At 39.8% G+C, this 20,807-nt stretch overlaps 1 protein-coding gene across 1 annotated transcript in view; it reads right to left on the bottom strand.

Annotated features, from left to right (window-relative positions):
• LOC118562518 overlaps positions 1 to 9,029 on the bottom strand; it is a gene marked incomplete in the record, with an annotated part of 354,708 nt that extends 345,679 nt beyond the window's left edge. The window contains 2 exon segments of the mRNA XM_036134949.1: positions 8,593 to 8,888; positions 8,981 to 9,029. Of these exon segments, the coding sequence (XP_035990842.1) occupies positions 8,593 to 8,888; positions 8,981 to 9,029 (345 nt within the window).
• Positions 9,030 to 20,807: the final 11,778 nt, after the last annotated feature.

Here is a 20,807-nt window from a genome sequence, read left to right as displayed (position 1 = left end):
TCACAGAGGAGTAAATTCCAACAAATAAACTTAAATTATGTAATTAAGTTTAAAACTTTGTCAGGATTTGTCTACGGATGAACCCTGAACCACATACACGGGACTCAATTTGAGAGTTTTAATGTAAGGATAATGGGATGATGGGTGATGAAACCAGCAAGGCAGAACAGCGCAGGAACTGGGGTGCAGATGATGGCTGGAGCTGATGGCCCGGAGAGAGAGAGAGAGAGAGAGAGAGAGTCCTTGGGGCCAGAGACAGGTAGCTGAGTCCTTGGCTCGGCAGAGCGCTAATCAGAGCACAGCAGCAGGCCCTTCAGCACGGCAGAGAATCCACAGCTTGGAAAGAGTGAGTTCTTGAAAGGCAGAGTAACAGCTGGGTTAGCAGCAGGACAGGGTGGATACTTGAGGACCAGAACCATAGCAGGATAACAGCGAATCAAGGTGAATACTTGCAGGTCGAGTCACCACGGTCAAGAAGCTCAGCCTGAGATGCAGAGGGGAGACAATTGGATCCAGAAGCAAGCAGAGATACAAAACTTAACACTAAGGCAGGAAACAAACAGTCAGAAGGAGCAACCAGGCAGAGAGGCAAGGAGTAGGTGTAGAATGATGACGGACCGGCAGGGAAACGAGAACAGAGGGGGACTTAAATAGGGAGACTGGCAGGTGAAATGACTCTAACTAATTAACTACTAACAGGTGTGAATGACTGCAAAGGGAGTGAAGTGAAGGCTGAGTGAGAAGGGGAGGAGGAAACTGAAAACTAACAATAAATAAAGTCAAATCATCACTAAAACCCAAACAAGGTGGAAAAACTGAAAACTAATAGTAAACAAAAGCTGAATCAAAACTAAACCATGAAAAAATCATGTATGTTCTATGATGTTGAAAAGTTCTCAATCTTCAAGAAGAAAAGTACAATCTTCCATGATTAAATGCATAAATGTGCTATATTAAAAGTAGGATATTCTGAGACATTGCAAAGTAAGAAATCTCAGACATGAGTCTGAGTCTGATTTAAGTTTGACGTATTGCACGTCTTGTAACACAGCATTAATTATTACGATGTAGGCAAGAATGTACCTAAATTAACCTGAAATATCTACTAACTTACTCTAAAACTTTGCTTAATTGCAAAAGTGCTCCAACATTTTTCAGTGATGTTATCTTGCGACCTCTGCTGTGAGAACCCCTCTTGTAATGTATTGTCTCTAGCAGGATAGTGTAAGTGTCATTTTATTTTTGTTCTTTAGAAAACAGAACCTGACCCCACAGCTGAAATGTAAAATCTCACCGAGTATGCTGATGTAGATGAAATGCATATTAAGATACAAACAACGTTTTAATTCAACAATGGCCAAACGCAGCTGTCTTTATCTGGTCTTCAGTAAGAAACCAAAATGTGTTTTTTACCACTAAAAATTTTAATTTATTGACTCTAAAAGGATATTATTGGTGTTAAAGGTATGATTATAAAACCATGTTCTTTAGAAAAACAATAAAACTTTCCTATGAAAAAGCTTTATGATTTTGGGCCCATGTTAAAATTACAGATTCAGTTACGTGTCTCAAAAAAAGACTAGATTATCTCTTCTGTTGAACCACCTGGTGTGAGAAACTAAAAAAAAAAGAAGAAAAAAACAGGAAATCCCAAACAGAACATAATTTATTGTTTTAACAGGTTGTTCAGTATTTGTTTGCGTATCGGTGTCACTTCTGCACTCAGAGATTTTAGAAAAATTTTTGTTTTTTCTTAATACACTTTTTGAGAATTTTTTTTTTTTTTATCAAATTTGTTAGGACAGTGAAGAGACTTAATAAAGGGTGTAGCACCTTTTAAAGAGTCCTAAATCTGAGTTCACTGCAGAGAACAATTCACATAATTTGATTTACGGACCGTTGCTGCTTTGGAGACCTGCTGTGACTGAAGTCGACTGATGCAAAAAATGGAGTAAAAAGTAAAACCAGACGAAGCTGAGTTTAACCACAGTATTTGCTGTGCATGTGAAACTGAGCTGCTGTTTGGTTTCTGCCAGCTGCCTGTTGACGTGTGGGTTAACTGATGAAACTTCTGCACTAAAATCCCAAAGGTGAGGCTCAGCTGTCACTGGAGTTTCTGTATCATAAATTTTATTAGTCACACATTTGTTTATTACTGGAAATAACCTGAATAGGGGGCTGGGTCCAGGGGTTATGTAACTCAAGTTGAAAAAGCCTTCAAACAGGAGTTATAAGTTTATCTAAGAATACATAACAGACAAAAAAAGAAAGAGAAAACGTTGTCATTTCTTTATTGGTCTGATGCACCGAGGCACATTTCTCTCAAGGGAGACGAATAAAGATACTTTGACTTTGACTAGTTGTAAGCAATAAAAATAAAAATAAAAATCTTAACAGATATAAAAGCATGAAAACATTAGTCTCTATCTAATTTATCAACATAATGTGTTTGACATATCGTAAAATATGGAATTCAGGTATTTACTTTTTTATTCAAAGATTCTTTATTGTCACCACTTGTTACCGTGGTGAAAATTATTTTTGGCCACTCCGGCTAAGAGTACACATAATCAAAACAAGCAAAAGACAGGCAATGAACAACGGTTACAGTGTGTTTTTCCCCCATTATAACGTTTAAGAGAGATTAAAAAATAAAAAAGATGAAGATTCAAAAGTTTGTATGAACTAGTTGTCCTTCATGAGTCACAGATAACAGATAATGGGGTAACAAGGTGTTTATTCTGCAATGATGTTTTAATGCTTCATTTACAGAAATGTGCATTTAGATATTCTAAGATGATAGTGTGCAGTAACATTAAGGTGATTGTAACGTATGACGGGCTAGTAACAGAGGGGTGATTTTAAAGCGTTGGACTGCAGTCTCCCATCAGCCCTTGGGAAGAAGCTGTTTCTAAATTTATGTTTTGGCTTTGAGGCTTCTGAAGTGTTTACCTGATGGGAGAGAGGCAAACCGCAAATTGCCTGGGTGGGTGGAATCAGTGGACATGCGTCTTAGGCCGTGGGCCAGAATCTGTAGGACGCTTCCTTAAGAAGTTTCGTATGAACTGTCAGGGGGCAACTTTCTTCCACCAGGATAAGTTGCTACACATAGCAGTGATCTCAAAACACCAATGTTCCCACGTTTTCGCTTGCACATTAATAAGTTATAGCCGATAAAAAATCTAAACTGTGGCGCTCCGGTCCAAGAGGTCACGTGATTCGATTTTTGCTGCTCAGCCAATCAGATCGCTGTATTGTCAGCTGTGCGCGTTCATCAGTTCATCATGGCTGCGCTCGTAAGATGTTTGTATGCATTTGTTTCCAGATGAAGAAAGCCCAATAATAGCATTTTCTGGCGCCAGCTGGCAGAGATCTTGATGGCAAGAAAAAAATAAATAGCCCAGACCATCTGTCCATCCATCCATCCATCCATCCATTTTCTAACAGGCTTATCCCCGCTGGGTTTGCGAGGTGCTGGTGCCGAGCTCCAGCTGTCAATGGGTGAGACGCGTTGTATAAACTCGTTGTGCCAAACGAGTTATCCCCTTCGGAATTTGTAGAATTTTGTATTGTATTTTTGAAATCAATAAAAGTTTTAACCTCCAGCTTTGTGAAGTCTAAATATTTTAAACATCACATTCTAGTAAAATGAAATTTATTTTTTTTAAACTCCTAATACGTTGTTCTATTTTTAAAAGAGACATATCTCGTTTTCTTAATACGGTTAATATCTCGATAAGGTTCTTGGTTGAATTAAAATCTTATTAAATCTGATAATTTTGGCTGTGCCTTTATTAAGTGTTCATTTGATCACACGTGAAATCCGCTTTATATAATCTATTCATGCGGGTTTAGCTACCAAAAAAGAAAAAAAGAGAACCAGCAGACAGCTGTGATGGACTTAGGAAGGTGGATTTTGGTTTCAGCAGACAGACATTCGACAATCTAATAACATAAAGCTAATATTTTCGTGACACATCTGGAAATGACCGTTTTCTTTCTCATAACGTATTATACTGGATGGATGGATGAACGATAATGTAACGACACCATTGCTATATTTCGTTAAGAAAAGTAAAACATCCTCATTTCCACGCCTAATAGGTTGGAAATGAGGCGGAGTTGACTAGATTCATTCTTCCAGCTGAATGCGCTCTTGGCGCAGGGAATACAAATTCTGGCGGGGATAAGTCGTTTGGCACAACGACACCTGTGCTATCCTAGCGCAGCAGGTCTTGGTGATATCACAGTAAATTGGGCAAAAGTCTGGACTATTTCTGCCCTGCGATGGACTGGTGACCTGTCCAGTTTATACAACGCCTCTCGCCCATTGACAGCTGGAGATAGGGACCGGCACCTCGCGAACGCAGGGATAAGCGTGTTAGAAAATGAATGGATGGATGGATGGATGAATGGATGGATGGATGGATGAATGGATGGATGGTCTGGGCTATTTATTTTTTTCTTGCCATCAAGATCTCTGCCAGGTGGCGCCACAAAATGCTATTATTGGGCTTTCTTCGTCTGGAAACAGACACAACAGAAACAACCATCTTACGGGCGCAGCCATGATGACGTGGTAAACTCGCTCAGCTGACAATACAGCGATCGGATTGGCTGAGCAGCAAAAATCGAATCACGTGACTTATTGGACTGGAGCGCCACAGTTTAGATTTTTTATCGGCTATAACTTCTTAATGTGCAAGTGAAAACGTGGGAACATTGGTGTTTTGAGATCACTGCTATGTGTAGCAACTTATCCCGGTGCAAGAAAGTTGCCCCCTGACAGTTCATACGAAAAGTCACCGTACAGATTCTGGCCCACGGCCTATCTGGCCCTTCATTGGACTCATTCTACATAAACCTAGTCCAGATCCTGTAGACAGCATCCCACAACCCCCTGCGCTGTTTTCACCATCTTAACTGAGTCCTTCCACTCCTGAACTGTACAGCTCCCATACCACACAGTTATGTTGAAACATATAACACTATCTATGGTAGCTCTATAGAAGTGATTTAGCAGCTTGGTGGAAAGTCCAGACCTTTTCAGTTTCCCAAGAAAAAAGAGCCATTGTTGGGCCTTCTTTGCCAGGTGGGAGGTGTTCACAGTCAAGGAGGTTCGGATGAGATGTGAATGCCCAGGAATCTAATGCTGTCCACACGCTCCACTGCCTCCCCCTGTATGCAGAGTGGAGCATATTCAGTTCTCCTTGACCTCCTGTAGTCTATAATTACCTCCTTGTCTTACTGGTGTTCAGGCTCAGGTTGTTCCTGGAGCACCACTATGTGACATTGCTGATCTCCCTGTAGTGAGACAGGACCATTGGAGATGAGACCCACTACAATGGTGTCATCCACAGACTTCACCACTAATTTTGTGAGGTGGACAGTAGAACAGTACTGGGTGAACAGGGTAAAGAGAGCTGGGCTAAGGACACAGCCCTGTGGAATTCCTGTGTTGTGGATCAGTTGAGCAGATGTGTGTTTCCCTATCCTCACCACCTGGGGCCTTTTGGTGAGAAAGTCACTGACCCAGGAGCAGAGAGGTGTGGATAATCCCATGTTGTGGAGCTTCAGAGCCAGCATGTCTGGGAGCACAGTGTTGAATCTTGAGCTGAAGTCCACAAAGAGCCTCCTAACATAGGTGTTGGGATACTGCAGATGAGTCAGAGCTGAGTGAAGTGCTAATTGGACAGTATCCACAGTGGAGCAATTCTCACTAGAGGCAAATTGCAGGCTGTCCAGGCCAGCAGTGATTGCGTCCTTGATGTATTTTAGGAGGAACCTCTCGAAATACTTCATGATGACAGGGGTCTGAGGGATAGGACAAAAATCATAGAGGCAGGTGATGATTGGTTTCTTGGGTACAGGCACGATAACGGGACCATGGAGAGATGCAGGGAGAGGTTGAAGATGTCCAGAAAGACCCCTGCCAGCTGGTCAGCACACGATTTAAGTGTACAAACTGACATCATGTCTTGACCTGCAGCCTTGTTGGGGTCGACCTTTTTCAGGGAAGAGGTCACTTGGTGGAGCTGTAGGACGAGAGGCTGATGGTGCTCATCTGGCTGGACTGCTGTTCGTTGTGCTTGTTATCTGTGATGTTTCTGATGCCTCTCCACATGTTGCGTGGATTTTTGCTGCTGAAGTGGTCCTCAATGTGCTGCTTGTACCTTTGCTTGGCCTTCTGGATGCCTTCTTCAAGTTCACTTCTAGCCCTACTGTAGGCTAGTCTGTTTTCAGATCTGAACACTGCATTTTTATCGCTGGTCTGGTTCTGCAGATCAGTGGTTTGTGGGCAGGGATCAGCTCTACAAAGATGTGATCTGATGAACCAAAGTAAGGGGCTGCAGCAGCTTTGTATGCTCCTGGGAGCAGTACACTTGATTTAATGTATTATTGTCTCTGGTTGGGAACTTAATGAGTTTATGGAACTTGGGGAGCACAGCTTTTAGTTCAACATGAATAAAGTCTCCGGCTAAAATCACAACCACGTCCGGATTGCTGTTACTAAGTCCACTGATAAAGCAGTATAGCTCTTCCATGGCAAGCCTAGCATTGGCTTTAGGGTGCATGTATTTAGCATTAATTATGACAGAGCTGAATGCTCTAGCCAGTTTGAATTGTCTGCATTTAACTGCTAGATATTCCAGATAGGGGGAGCAGAAGCTGCCAATTTCTTTTACATAACATTGGACGAACATTAATAAGCCTCCATATTTACTCCGCTCTGCCACTTCGTTCAGATCTGCTCTGAACAAAGTTGGCTTGCTAGCTCTCTGTGGAGATCGCTACACAGATGTCCAAATTAGATGAAGCAATCCTAACCCGGATTTCATCTATTTTATTGCCGAGGGGTCTAACATTTGCAAGGAGGAGACTGGGCAGGGCGGGCCAGTGTGGATTAGCGATTTGCCTGGTGCGGAAGTCACCATGGAAGCCACGTCTTTTCTTGCATTTCCGAACAAACTTAGGCTTTATAAGCTGGGGGAGCAGAGTCCCTGTTTTCTGTTGTATTTTGAGCGTAATAAAGTCTAGTTTTGCCAATCCACAGGCTTTGGAGTTTGGTCCCAGATCAAGTAGCTCTCTCCCACACTTGATTAGAGCTGGCAGTGGCGATAAGATAAGCAAAAAAACAACAGCTAACATAAAAAGCCACGGCCACAGCAGCTTTCTGCGCGCACATCTTAGGCTTCTTTTTTTTTATTTATGACTGAACGTGATACTAACAGCAACAGTCTTTATTTTTGATAAGTATATTTGTACACCTTTTGCTTCTTGTCTTCCCAGTCATGGTGGAAGACGAGAAGTGGGAGTGTGCCAGTACACACCCGGGCACCCAGCCCCAAACACCGGGTACCACCAACTCACCTGTGGGTTAAGGTGTCAACCATCGCCAGGGTGACTGACAGGGGAATGGGCTCCACACTTGAGTATTTGAGTCCTTAAGACTGGTAAATAGTAGGATGAGACCCGATATGTCCCATGAGAGGGAGCAGCCAAAATCAAACATCACAAAGAGATAAGCACCAAATCACATTCATGCACTCACATGTTCCCATCCTAATGGTCATGAATGAAAACTATCATAACCACACAGGAGAATAGACACTATATACACACTTGCACTCATCACACATATCTACACTACCAATTACTGATAACCCTGAAGCCTGTCCAGTCACCAGACCTGGGTGGTTTTCCCCATCAGCAGCTTACCCAAGCCACAAGCTGAAACCAGGGCAACCGCTAAACCCATCCCTACAGAAACAGGGCCAAGACAATTTTAATGAACCAGCCAACCCAAGCCCACCCCATGAACCTGGAGGTGCCCAGACCCGCAGGTCATGCCACCCCCGCATGGCACACCCATGGCATAAAGGCCTCACCAAGTCAACCAAGGCTGCATGCCGCCCAACCCTCAACTCTGCCTGCTCAAATGGGAGGGCTAAAGAGCGGGGTGCCTATCTATAATACATCTTTTATAATACCAAAATCAAAGGTTTATAGTAATTTAAATGTCTTGAGGCAAATATGGTCCTTAAAGATCAGGGGAGGCAGTGGCACTGGTTTTATGGTTGCCAGTTCGATGGTTGCTGGTTCAATCCTCCCCTCCGACTGTCTCAGCTGTTGTGCTTTAAGGCATGAGACTCCACCTAAATTAGCTGCTGGCAGTGGTCAGAGTGCACCAAATTATGGCAGCCTCACCTCTATCATTCTACCCCAGGGCAGCTGTGGCTAGTAACCTAGCTCTAGCTCACTACTGTCAGGGAGTGAATGTGTGCGTAAATGGGTGAATGACTATACAAGTGCAAGCTTGTTAATTCCATAACTTGTATACCGTTTACCATAGACAAAGGTATCCCTTGATGGAAGTATGTTTGATGAACTTCTTTTATTACATATTTATTTTTTCTAAAACTGCAATGTCATTGTCTTTTTCTGAGCAACATTAAAGTGTAAACATCTGACAAGACAGGCATATTTAAAGCTTTAAGAGCCCCTCCTCTGGTAGATAAATTGTAATTGCAAGACTTCAGGCTCTGACTGGTTTTTGTACAGCCATGTGGCTTGTTTGTGTCACTGTGGCTCTCTGGCACAGTAATACACAGCAGAGTCTTCAGGCTGCAAATTCTGTCCATTCAGAGTCACTGTTTTACTGGAATCCTGTAAGGTTATACTAAACCTATTCTTTAGTGAATCTCTGTAGTATGTGTTATATCCAATGCGTACACTACCAATCCACTCCAGTCCTTTCCCTGGAGGCTGTCTGATCCAGTGTGTGCGATAGCTGCTCAGAGAATAAGAGACCTGACAGCTGATGGTCAGAGGCTGATCTGGTTGTACCGTTAAGGAGGCTGGCTGGGTCAGCTGTTCACACTTCACATCTGTAGAAGGAAAACAGCAAATGTAACAGTAAACTAAAAGTAAGTAAAAATGTGTCATGATAACAAGGTTTTTGCCTTGATGAGAGACTTACAGAATCCCACAGCCAGCAGCAGCAGCTGCAGCAAAGTTACAGGGAACATATTTGTGGTGAAGATGATCTGATGGGAGGTTCTTTAATTCTGCACTAAACAGCAGGAGATCAGGCATTTACAGTAGACTCTCAGGAAGTTCACTTTGCATAAAGACAGCTAAAAAGATGTTCCACTAGAAATGCTCATTCTAAAACTTGTTAGAGTTTGGAATGGAATTCCAAACATATTCTGGTGTCCTGAAAGCTTTTGAGCTTTCTCCTCAGTAGGTCACCATGTTTTGTCAAGACTGTTTATTTGTTTATTTAAGTTTTCTTTCTTTCTTTATTTTATTTTATTAATTCACTTCCACATACAGCAGCACCATCACATTGGCAGGGTGATGAAAGTCTGTAGAAATATAGGAAATACGTGAAAATAAGTCTCATTCATAAATTATTGATTACTGTGTAATGAATTAATTATTTCCAACCTATTAATACAAAAGTCACACTACTTTTAACTTTGATCTACCATGCGGCAGAAATTATGTTAAAAATATTCTTTGTACCTTATGGAAAAAAGTGTATTTTCATGGTTGCAACACAAGTGCCAATTTTTGTCAGATCATTTAAAACAAAATTTTCTGTCATGACTTAAACTTTCAGTGTCTTTTACTCTTACATGTATGGGATTTGTTTGTGTTTTCATAAGAACAGAACATTTTCTTTCTGGCAGCTCAAACGTTCAATGCTTGAACATTTCTAAGATTTTTTTTTTTTCATTTCCTTTTATTTTTCTTTTGTCCATTAAAATAAATAAACCTAAGTTGTGCTGTTCTCTCTTAGGATGTTAAAGTGGTAATATGATGCCTCTACCATCACCGATAGCAGCAATCCACTCCTTTTCCTGCATCTGATCCAAGAGTTCCAATAGTGCTGATCAAACTGTAAATGTGTGCAGGTCAGTCTGGGGGATTCTCCAGGTGGTCTTTTGAACATGGCTTCAGACTCAGTCAAGTGTTTAATGATCTCATAATTCAGGTTTTTGTTTGTTTTGGACTTTTTCTAAGTTTCAGCCTGTCACCTCTTAGCCACTAAGAGCTTAGTCTCCTCAGTCAGCAGTCAATTAGCCCAGATCAGCTCCAGCTGCTGCCAGTAATTACCGCAAACTCTACTGAGCTGTTCCCCTGTCCATATATATACCAGCCTCAGATAAGGCATCCCTACCAGAATGTCTCGTCCAGTGTGATGTGCTCTGACTCATTCATACCACTTCATGTGTGCTCAGCCAGCTGGACTCTCCCATTGAAAGCTGCCTGTGTCTGCATGCTGCACAAGTCTGCCTGTTTCCCTGTGGGTTCCAGCCGCTCGCCCTGCCCGTTCTGGTGGTCCCCCGGTCCACATCGCCTGTTCTGGTCTGTCCCTGCTTTGATCATTGTTTTAGCCTGTCACTGCCTGCAACTCATGGTCAGTCTGGTTTGGCTATTTACCTTACCTACATCTTCCGGTCCTCTGCTCATCCATGCCTGCCTGCACCACCAGCGATTGCTCATGTGTTAAGACTGGTTCTGCTTGCTTGCCTCAGCTGCCACTACTCATCCTAAAAAAAAAACTTTTTTAAAATGTAACTCTGTGTTTAGCACAATGTCGGGTTCACCAGCATTAATCATTACAAATGATCAGTACTTGTAGAGAGAACTCTCAGAATTTGGTTGGATTCAGTCAGCATGTTGATCACCAGCCTTGATAGGAAGCAATCACAACCTCACGTCAAACCATGGTAGAAGAAATTTAGTTTTCCTCAGACCACCATGTGTTAAAACTCTATAAAGGACATCTAAAGATATTGGGTTTGCATAACTTCTCCCCTTAAAAAGGAAAATATATGTTTAGGGCTGGACATTTAATTTAAAAAAGTATTAATGAAAAATAACTGGATGGAACATAAAGAACTGCTTAGCCTGCAGAAATTATCAGCTAGAAAAGCTGCGTATTCAAGTCCTCAATGCCTGATATATTTAGTAATGCATGTAGCTTATTATGTGAAAAAGATGTTATTGGGATAAGGACATCTTGGCATTTAGATGATTAGATGTCCTGGTAAATAATTAAGAAACTGGAGGTAAGTTATTAAGTCACCTACAAAGCAGGGGATAATTTAATTCTACTATATTATTCAGAGTGGATTGGGTCCAAAGAATACCTGTTGATCTCATTGATAACATTCTCTGAAACAAAACATCTGTTCAAGGAGAAAACCTGTTGCAATGTTGGAAAACAGGAAATCATCAACAACCTCATCAGTTATTCTGTATTGATGTCACCCCTGTCTTCTGCTCTGTGAGGAGTTTTTGTACAGCCACTGTGCTCACATTAACCACTGTGAGTCTCTGGCACAATAATACACAGCAGAGTCCTCTGGCCTCATGGTGGAGAGTCTCAGATTCACTATGTTCTTACTGGTGTCTCTAGTGATTCCTATACGTCCTTGAACACTGTTGGCATAGCTATTGCTTCCACCACTCCACATAGCACCCATCCATTCCAACGCTTTTCCGGCAGGGTGTCTGATCCAGTGTGTGTGATCGCTGGTAACAGAATAAGAGACCTGACAGCTGATGCTCAGAGCCTGACCTGGCTGCACAGTCAAAGAGGCTGGCTGTGCTGTTGGTCGATTCAAGACGGTGTCACTATTTTAAACGGACTATCTTACTGTGTTACTTCACATCATTCGATAAAGAAGGAAACTAATGGCGAAAGTTTGCTTTCATGTTACAGTTTGTAATAAAACATGACGACTTACCATTTAATTCGCACGCAACACGGACCGTAGAAGTGTTTCACTTTGGATGAGGGAAACTTGTTTGCGCGGCGGTGGTCCTTGCAGCTGTGTTCCCTCTACTACTGGACGTGCGGAAACCATTGTACCGCAAATTGGTTCCGCCATGACGCGAAGCGTCCGTACGCGTGCGTTTCAAGAGTGAGATTTTGATTGTAAGATTGAGATTTTCAAAGTAATGCGTGTGAGCGTGTGCAATTGATGAAATGCGTGTGTCACACGGTCAATGCGTGAGAGTTGAGAGCTATGAAAACACTCAAATAACATCGGCAATGACATCAGAATGCTACCATGAGCTACGTCCGTTAGCTCTTTGTATTTAAAAACACAATGTAACCGCATCACACCAGCTTTCCAGACAAATCCTTCAACTCTCTCTGCCTCAATCCTGCCAGACCAGTCAGTGCCTCGTGAGATCGGTTCACTTTGGCCAACCAAGAAAGAGAGCAGGGGAAAGCGAAAGCGTTGATCCTTTCAGCAGCTGGCTAGCCTGTGGCTCTGTGGCTTGGCAGCAGCAAACATGTGGCCATAAGCTAGGTGAAACGTGGCCTGGACATCCTTTTAGTAATCTGCGCTCTCAGCTTGTTTGGTGAGGGAAGGTGACCGATCTGCGTCGTCTTGAGTCTGCTTTCCTGCAACAGGTAACAAAATAAACAAAGTTGTTTCGGCATTCTTTACTTCAGTAGCTGGTTGCCCAGAAATTAAACTGCAACTTAGGTTCTGATTCTGGTCAGTGAATCTCTGAACTCCGTAACTAAGCTGAACTTTTATGAGAATTTTACATTAGGAAATTTGGGGAATTTAGTGTTAATGTGTTAACTTGTTCATAATATTTAAAGTTGATAAATATTGGGTATAAAGCTAATCTACTGCATAACACTGATATACATTCTCTGAAACACATTCACTAAAGGGGAAAACTGTTGGCAGAATGTTGGAAAAACAGGAAATCATCAACAACCTCATCAGTTATTCTGTGTTGATGTCACCCCTGTCTTCTGCACTGTGGGGAGTTTTTGTACAGCCATTGTGCTCACATTAACCACTGTGCGTGCGAGTCTGGCACAGTAATACACAGCAGAGTCCTCTGGCCTCATGGTGGAGAGTCTCAGATTCACTATGTTCTTACTGGTGTCTCTGGTGATTTCTATACGTCCTTGAACATTGTTGGCATACCTATTGCTTCCATCTCCCCAAAGAACACCCATATATTCCAACGCTTTTCCGGCAGGGTGTCTGATCCAATGTGTGCCATAGCTGGTAACAGAATAAGAGACCTGACAGCTGATGCTCAGAGCCTGACCTGGCTGTACAGTCAAAGAGGCTGGCTGTGTCAGCTGTTCACACCTCACACCTGTTGATGACAAACATCAGATTAATTACTGTGTACCATCAAAATTCCTGCAGTGTCAGCATAGTATGAGTGTCTCAGTGAGACTCACAGTATCCAGCAGCCAGCAGCAGCAGAGCTACAGAGAACATGTTGGTGCTGAAGATGATCCAATGAGAGCTTCTCTGTGACTGTGTGACTGAGTATGAGATCAAGCCTAAAAAGCAGGATATTTAATTTGCATAATGACAGACCAGCCAATCAGAAATGGCTACCATAATCTTAAACACAACAGAGGAAACCTTCTTGTTTTTTGTTTGTTGTTTTTTTAAGCAAGATACAGTTTAAGTGTGTTTCTCTATGTGAAATTAGAAAACTGACCTCCTTTTAACTTATTTAAGATTAAAGAACACCTTTATGTGTACTGTTTTCTTTTTACCAATATTCTTATACTCTCCCTATTCTTCCCTCTGAGAAACATAGTTGATGTTTTCTACCAAAAGTCCATGAAAAAAAACAAGCACATTTTGAAAATAACACAGAATGAATTATCATTATAGGGAATGTTTTTACAAGCTAACACAAATGTATTTCTTTAATATAAAAAAATATACATTAAGCAATGTTAACATAACACATCCAACCACCAAAAGTATTTTTCCAAAGCAGCGTGCTGCGATTTCTTGCTGCTATATGAGCTGATTTTACTAAAAAAACATAAATACTGGCATGACTTAGACATGAGGCTATCGTGTTTGAGGGGTTGTATGCTATACCAAACTGCAGACAGGAGATTGAGGGTAAAATTGTGAATTTAGTGATTTAATATTTGAAACAAATGAACGTTTAGAACACAAGGAAGGCTGGACACAGAGCATGAGCTGAGAATCTGGGGATAACACTGAGTATCGGCATGGAGCTGATAAATGAAGGAGAGTAAGAAACCAGAGAGGGAAAGGAGAACCAGACAGTTCTATTACAGGAGAGACGTAATGAGAAAGGCATGCCTTGCAGATGAGAGTAATAGGATGAAAAGTGAGCAACTGCTGGGAACAATGAGGGTGGTGAGCAAAAGGAGAGGGACAATAATATCCAGGGGCAGATAGGAAAGAACACAAGGAATAAATTTAACAGAATATAACTCAACAAGAAATGCTCAACAACATAAACATCAATTAATTAACTAAAATGGTTGCAATAAGAGAATCTAAACATTATGTGATCTTATCTAAGAACTAAACACAGATTTCCCTCATTGAATTTGACATGATAACTTAAATTTAGAGAGTGTAATTTAATATAAACCTTTCTCATTTGTATTGTCCAAGTACATTTGCAGATAATAGTTAGTAATGTTCATTGGAACAATCTTGCCTGCAATCTTCTGAGACATTTTTAGTTTGTTGTGTATTTTAGTTAAATAATCATTAAATACTCTTAATTACTAGAAAGCAACTAATGGTCTAAGAGCACATCATCTGGGTAATGTGTAATAATACAGCTGTTCATAAATTTAGAGAGCAAATGAGTAATTTAAATATCAAAACATTCTCAATTTGTACTGGTCAAGTACATTTGCAGATAATAGTTAGTATTGTTCATTTTAACAATCTTACTTGCAATTTTCTGAAAGGTTTTTACTTTATTGTGTATTTTAGTTAAATATTCATAAAAGACTCTTAACAGCTAGAAAGCAACTGATGGTCTAAGAGCACCTCCTCTGGGTAATGTGAAATAATACAGCTGTTCAGGCTCAGAGGAGATTTTGTACAGCTCTTCCTCTTCTTTCTGTCACTGTGGGTCTCTGGCACAGTAATACACAGCAGAGTCTCCAGGCTGCATAGTCTGTCCATTCAGAGTTACTGTGTTACTGGAAGAAACTGCAGAAAGGCTGAATTTGTTTCTGAGAGAATCTTTGTAGTATGTTGTAGATCCATGAGCCACTGCACCAATCCATTCCAGTCCTTTTCCTGCAGGCTGTCTGATCCAGTGTGTGTAGCTGCTAACAGAAGAGACCTGGCAGCTGATGGTCAGACTTTGACCTGGCTGCACAGTCATAGAAGCTGGCTGTGTCAGCTGTTCACACTTGACATCTGATAAAAGAACAAAGTTTGTCAAAAAATATTAAGAAATGTTTAAAATAAATGAATCACTGACAAAGATGCCTTTTAAAAACTCACTTGCAAATACAAGGAGCAGGAACAGAGCAGCACAAAACATGATGACTGATGAAAGACACTTCCTGTGTAATCAACTGCATGCTGTTGCATTTATATAGCAGATCAGAGGAGGGGAAATTTGCATGTGATCTACAATGTGACAATGTAGGTATAACAGATGTGTTCTTCTACCACATATCTTGCTTTATTTTTTCTTCAGTTAATCTTATTACAAATATTTGTGATTAAACATAATCATGTTATGCAAGTATGATTTGCATGCTGACCAATAGTTAATATTTTTTTGTTTTGAGTGAGAGAGTACAAGTGAAAAAAAAACAGAAACAAATACATCATATATTACCCTGTCTCTAATTATGTGGAAGTCAGATTGTTGTTTGTAAGTATGATATGAATATCAGTATGACCACTTTTTAATCTGATGTCTTGTGATCAGTGAAAGAATAAAATTACAAGATAAGAAAACACCAAAACAAACAAAAATAAATTAGATATTAAGACATCTATTTGGATGTCACATTGTTGTTGGTACAAGTTCACAATGGGCTCATGTCAATATTTGAATAATATATTAACAATAATGGCACAAATCAATAAATGACGCTGTAATAAAAAAATATTAAAATCATCATCAACAACAAAACTAATTAAACAACTTGTAAATAATAAATCATATTCACAGCGTATTTGGCAAAAGCATATTTTATGCATTTTTACTGATGAAGAGCAGTTCTTCAGAATTTTTTTTTCTTCAAAAATTGATATTGAACAACTTTGTAAAATGTTAGTAAGGAGAAGGGAAGAAATATACAAAATTAAAAAAATGCACAAACTAAACAACACAGGCATAACATTCTTTGTATTCTTGATGTTGTTTTGAGACCAACAAAAAGTTTTGTTTTCTTTCTTTATATTTTTATATTGAAATTTAACAAGTCCATTATAATTTTTTAACTTCATCAAATCTTTGTGCGTTATTCAGTGTTGTTTGGTGACATTGATCAACTCAGTAAACTAATATTTGTGCATATGATCGGTCTTTCCAAAATCTTGCTTATGGAAAACAGTCGGGCCAGAATCTATAGGACGTCTCCTTTAAAAGTTTTGTATGAACTGTCAGGGGGCAACTTTCTTGCACTTGGATAAGTTGCCACACATAACAGTGATCTCAAAACACCAATGTTCCCACGTTTTCACCTGCACATTAATAAGTAATTGCTGATAAAAAATCTAAACTGTTGCGCTCCAGTCCAAGAGTTCACGTGATTAGATTTTTGCTGCTCAGCCAATCAGATCGCTGTATTGTCAGCTAAGCACGTTCAACCACTTTATGATGGTTGCGCATGTAAAGGTTGTAATCATTTGTTTCCAGACGAAGAAAGCCCAATAATAGCATTTTCTGGCCCCAGTTGGCAAAGATCTTGATGGCAAGGGAAAAAAAATAGCCCAGACCATCCATCATTCATTTTATAACATGCTGGGTTCGTGAGGGGTGCCGGTGCCTATCTCCAGAAGTCAATGGGCGAGAGGCAGGGTACAACCTGGACAGGTCGCCAGTCCATCACAGGGAAGAAATAGCCCAGATTTTTGCCCAATTTACTGTGATATCACCAAGAAGGTAAGAGATCTTACCGGCAAGCTGTTTCCCTATAGGATGCACCACAGGCCAGCCAGCAGAGGGTCACCAGCACCTCTATCTCCTGTGGCCATCCATGAACCTTCTGGATGGGCAGCAGCTGAAGGAGGAGGACAATGGTGGCCCTGTTTAGCTTGAAGGCTGGTTTCAGGTCTCCTTCATTAAAAAAAATATTTGGAGGATTGGCACAGAGGTGTTTATCCTCAAATATTTTGTTTCTGTTTCTTCCTGTAAATAAAAAAATGCCAAATGTTACCATAATTGTTTTTTCAATTCTCACCATTTCACAGCATAAAACTATACCTGCTTAACATACAGATTAATGTAGTTCTCAAGAAAGAAAAGGTAAAATGTATAGTGTAGTATAGTAAATGTAACAAACGGCTTCCCTTCTCTGGTATTTTTACCATTTCACTGAAAAAAAAAATAAGCTAAACAACTTGCATATAATTTATAGATTAATCACTTTAAAGGTGGACAGACATAGAAATATGTTTTTTCATTTCTTAATTATCAATGCTGTGAAGGTCAGTAGGAGCAATAAAGTAGCTTAACTTTACTGCTATAGTGTTACAAATGTTAAAATTGTGTTTTCATTTTAATTATTTCTAGAAAAATAGTCACAATTTCAACGTCATCAGGTGTTTAATACCGTCCTGTTATAAAAGTATTATTCTGAAGTCACTATGGCCTCACACTACTCGGACATAGGAGGCCTAAGGACATGATGGCTGTGTTTAAGATCCACTGTTTGCTGATTGCAAGGCCAAATGCTGCGTAGATACTGTGTGGGATGATTATTGTCTAGGATAGACTGTCTCTGTTTTGTCTCGTGCCAAGGCCACTGTGCAGTATTAGCGGGAGCCGAAAGCGAGACAGGGCAGACGCAGACTGCAGAGGGACAGTGGGGTGCAATTACTTTCCATCTATGTGATCTCTGCTATGTTTCTCAATGAAATTGCTGGAACTTCATCACCATCGTCTCTTCATTTAGTAAAGATGGGAATTCAGTTATTATTATTTAGAATATCATCCACACATCCTCAATGTTTTTTTAAGATAAAAGTAGGAAACAATCTGTCAATCTTAAAATGCCTACTAGTTGGCACAGATGGGTGAGCAAAGCCTGCCTTCTGAGCCTCCTCTGCCGCATCAATCTTCTCCTTACTAGGATTTGCCTCCTTAACTGCGCCACCTCCTGTTCTGCGTACTGGTAAAGCTGACCAACGTACAAAGCAACAGCAATATTGCTCGTATTGCTCATTTTGCTTCTACAAAGTGCTGATTTTTTAAAAAGATTTAATCACCGCTACAACTATAACCAGTTGAACTCCCAACAAATAAATCCACCCTGTTACTGGTTTTATACCCACAGTTCTGTCATTTTTTTGTTTTTTTTTTTTTTAGGTTTTATAGAAATTAAAAATATAGTTTTAGAAATAATTTTGAATGTTTATGAAATGCTAAATAACTGTGTGTGTGGTGAGGTCACGAATACACACATTTTCCCAAAGTAAGAGTTGTAGTATGATCCAGGTGAGGTTATCTACATGTGACATGATTTTGTTGGCACAACAATGATCTATAGTGTAGTAATTGCTCATTTTATACTTATTCTAATAATAAAATAGGAGAACGTGTAGGTCTTACTTATCTAAATTATAAAATCAGACTAAAGTGAAAGCCCTTTATCCAAAACTATTTGATTTATAGAGCAAACAGTTATGTTTAATGGATTTATTTTGTATCCTAAACCTAGCAAACGGGACTTTAATTAATATTTTTGGCATTTAGGCTTTGGGAAATTCTTCAGAAAAAAAGTATTATTTTCAAATCAACTAAATGTGGTATGACAGACATGAGATGAGATACACATGAAATGAATTTGATAATAATCCACCTCTGGTGTTGCAACTTGCAGACGATCCCAAAAGCATTTGCGGAGGAGCGAGCTCTACATAGAGTCCAATGTAATTCTCCCCCAGCACAATGGAAGACTCGTTTTGAGGAAACTACAATTTTAGCTCACTGTCTGCCTTGCTGTGGTTGCGGAGAGGTGTCTGTGTTGTTGAATAAATCATCCGCCGATGAGTTATTGATCTGGAAAAGCCAAATCCGAAACCACAGAAAAATATTTCAGATCCCAAACGTACAGCGTTCTAAATTTTTCAGTCTTTTAGCAGCTTCCCTTAAGAGGTCGGACACTGAACGTCTTCCTGCTGAGTTTGACATCTCTAAATAATGCATTATGGTGGGGAAAAGCCATGTAGATTTGACCGATGCTAACCAACCAGTGTGCAGAAGTTGACCCTTTAAGACACAGCCCCTCCTCATTTGCATAATGAGGCAGAAATGCATACAGAAATCTAAAAACGACAAACAGAAATGTAAAGACGAGAGACAGATATGTAAAAAACGACAGACAGAAATGTAAAGTTGTGAGAGAAATGTAAAAACGAGAGACAGAAATGTAAAAACTAGAGACAGAAATAAAAATTTTATATGTTTCTAACTGCATGTTGAACATGTTCATAAGAAATTGCGTATTTAATTGTATTTTATGTATTACTAATTTGTATTGTATTTATTTTAGCCCTACTTCCATTTTCCTAAGTGGTTACTCCACTTATCAGGTCGCCATTGTAAATAAGAACTTGTTCTTAAAGACTTGCCTGTAGAAATAAAGGTATAATAAAAAACACATCAGTCATTAGTGATGTTAAAACGCCTCCTCTGGTGACTCATGTTAAAAGTTTTAAGTTTTTGTACATCCTTCTGCTTGTTTACATCACTGTGTGCAGCCTCGCACAGTAATACACAGCAGAGTCTTCAGGCTGTAGATTCTGTCCATTCAGAGTCGCTGTGCTGCTGGAAGTCTGTATTGCAATGCTGAACTTGTTTTTTAATGAATCTTTGTACATCGGGGTGCATACATTACATGTGTAAGCAATCCACTCCAGTCCTTTTCCAGCTGCCTGTCTGATCCAAGCAATCAAGGGATTCCCAGTAAAGCCTGAATATGTGCAGGTCAGTCTGTGGGATTCTCCAGGCCTTTTAACCACTGATTCAGACTCAGTCAGTGTTTGACCTTCAGTACCTGCAGACATACAGCTCATCATTTATTAAACTCCAATAATTTTGCATTTCTCACTTGTATCTCAGGATACAAAAAATGCATTTGTCCTTACCAGCCCAGCTGGCTGACAGAATCAAAAAAGCCATCACGAACTCAGGTTTCATCATTGTAGAAGCCACTTGTTTCTGCTCAGTCTATAATGCGTTTATCACTGATTTACTGCCGATCTTAAACTCTTTATAGACATGTACAGAGGGAAGGACTTTGCCTCAGCTCCTCCTTAAAGAGAAACAGAAACAATGTTACATTACATGGATTTCTGCAAAAATATTTTTTAATTTCAGATGAGTATTTGTTTTAGTTTTAGTTCCTTAACACTTACGCTAAACTTGGAAAAAAAATAATGACTTATTTGTTGGACATTTCAGTAATCAATTCCTTGTTATTTTTGCATGTAAATATTTTTATGGAAAGTGGACAGAAATGAGTGGGTGCAGTCTTTCCCCAGTGTTAAATTTTAATATTGAGCATTTTATAAATGTATATTTTAATATAGGTTTCACATATAAGGAAATAATATATCTTTTTAGCACACCACCATCAATTATTATTAGTACTAGTGCTTTGAAACAACTGTTTAAACAACTATGTCACTTTAGTCTCATGATATTCTGACTTTATTCAATAAATAAATATATTGTATCAGGGCCATCTTAGATTAACTAAAATAAATTGTTAGTTACGTACGAGTAAATTCCAGCAAAGAAACTTACATTTTGTAATTAAA

Source organism: Fundulus heteroclitus, unplaced genomic scaffold (assembly GCF_011125445.2).
Source record: "Fundulus heteroclitus isolate FHET01 unplaced genomic scaffold, MU-UCD_Fhet_4.1 scaffold_95, whole genome shotgun sequence".
Lineage (NCBI taxonomy): Eukaryota > Metazoa > Chordata > Actinopteri > Cyprinodontiformes > Fundulidae > Fundulus > Fundulus heteroclitus.
The sequence above is the reverse complement of the archived record's forward strand: the minus strand, read 5'-3'. Positions and strand labels throughout refer to the sequence as shown.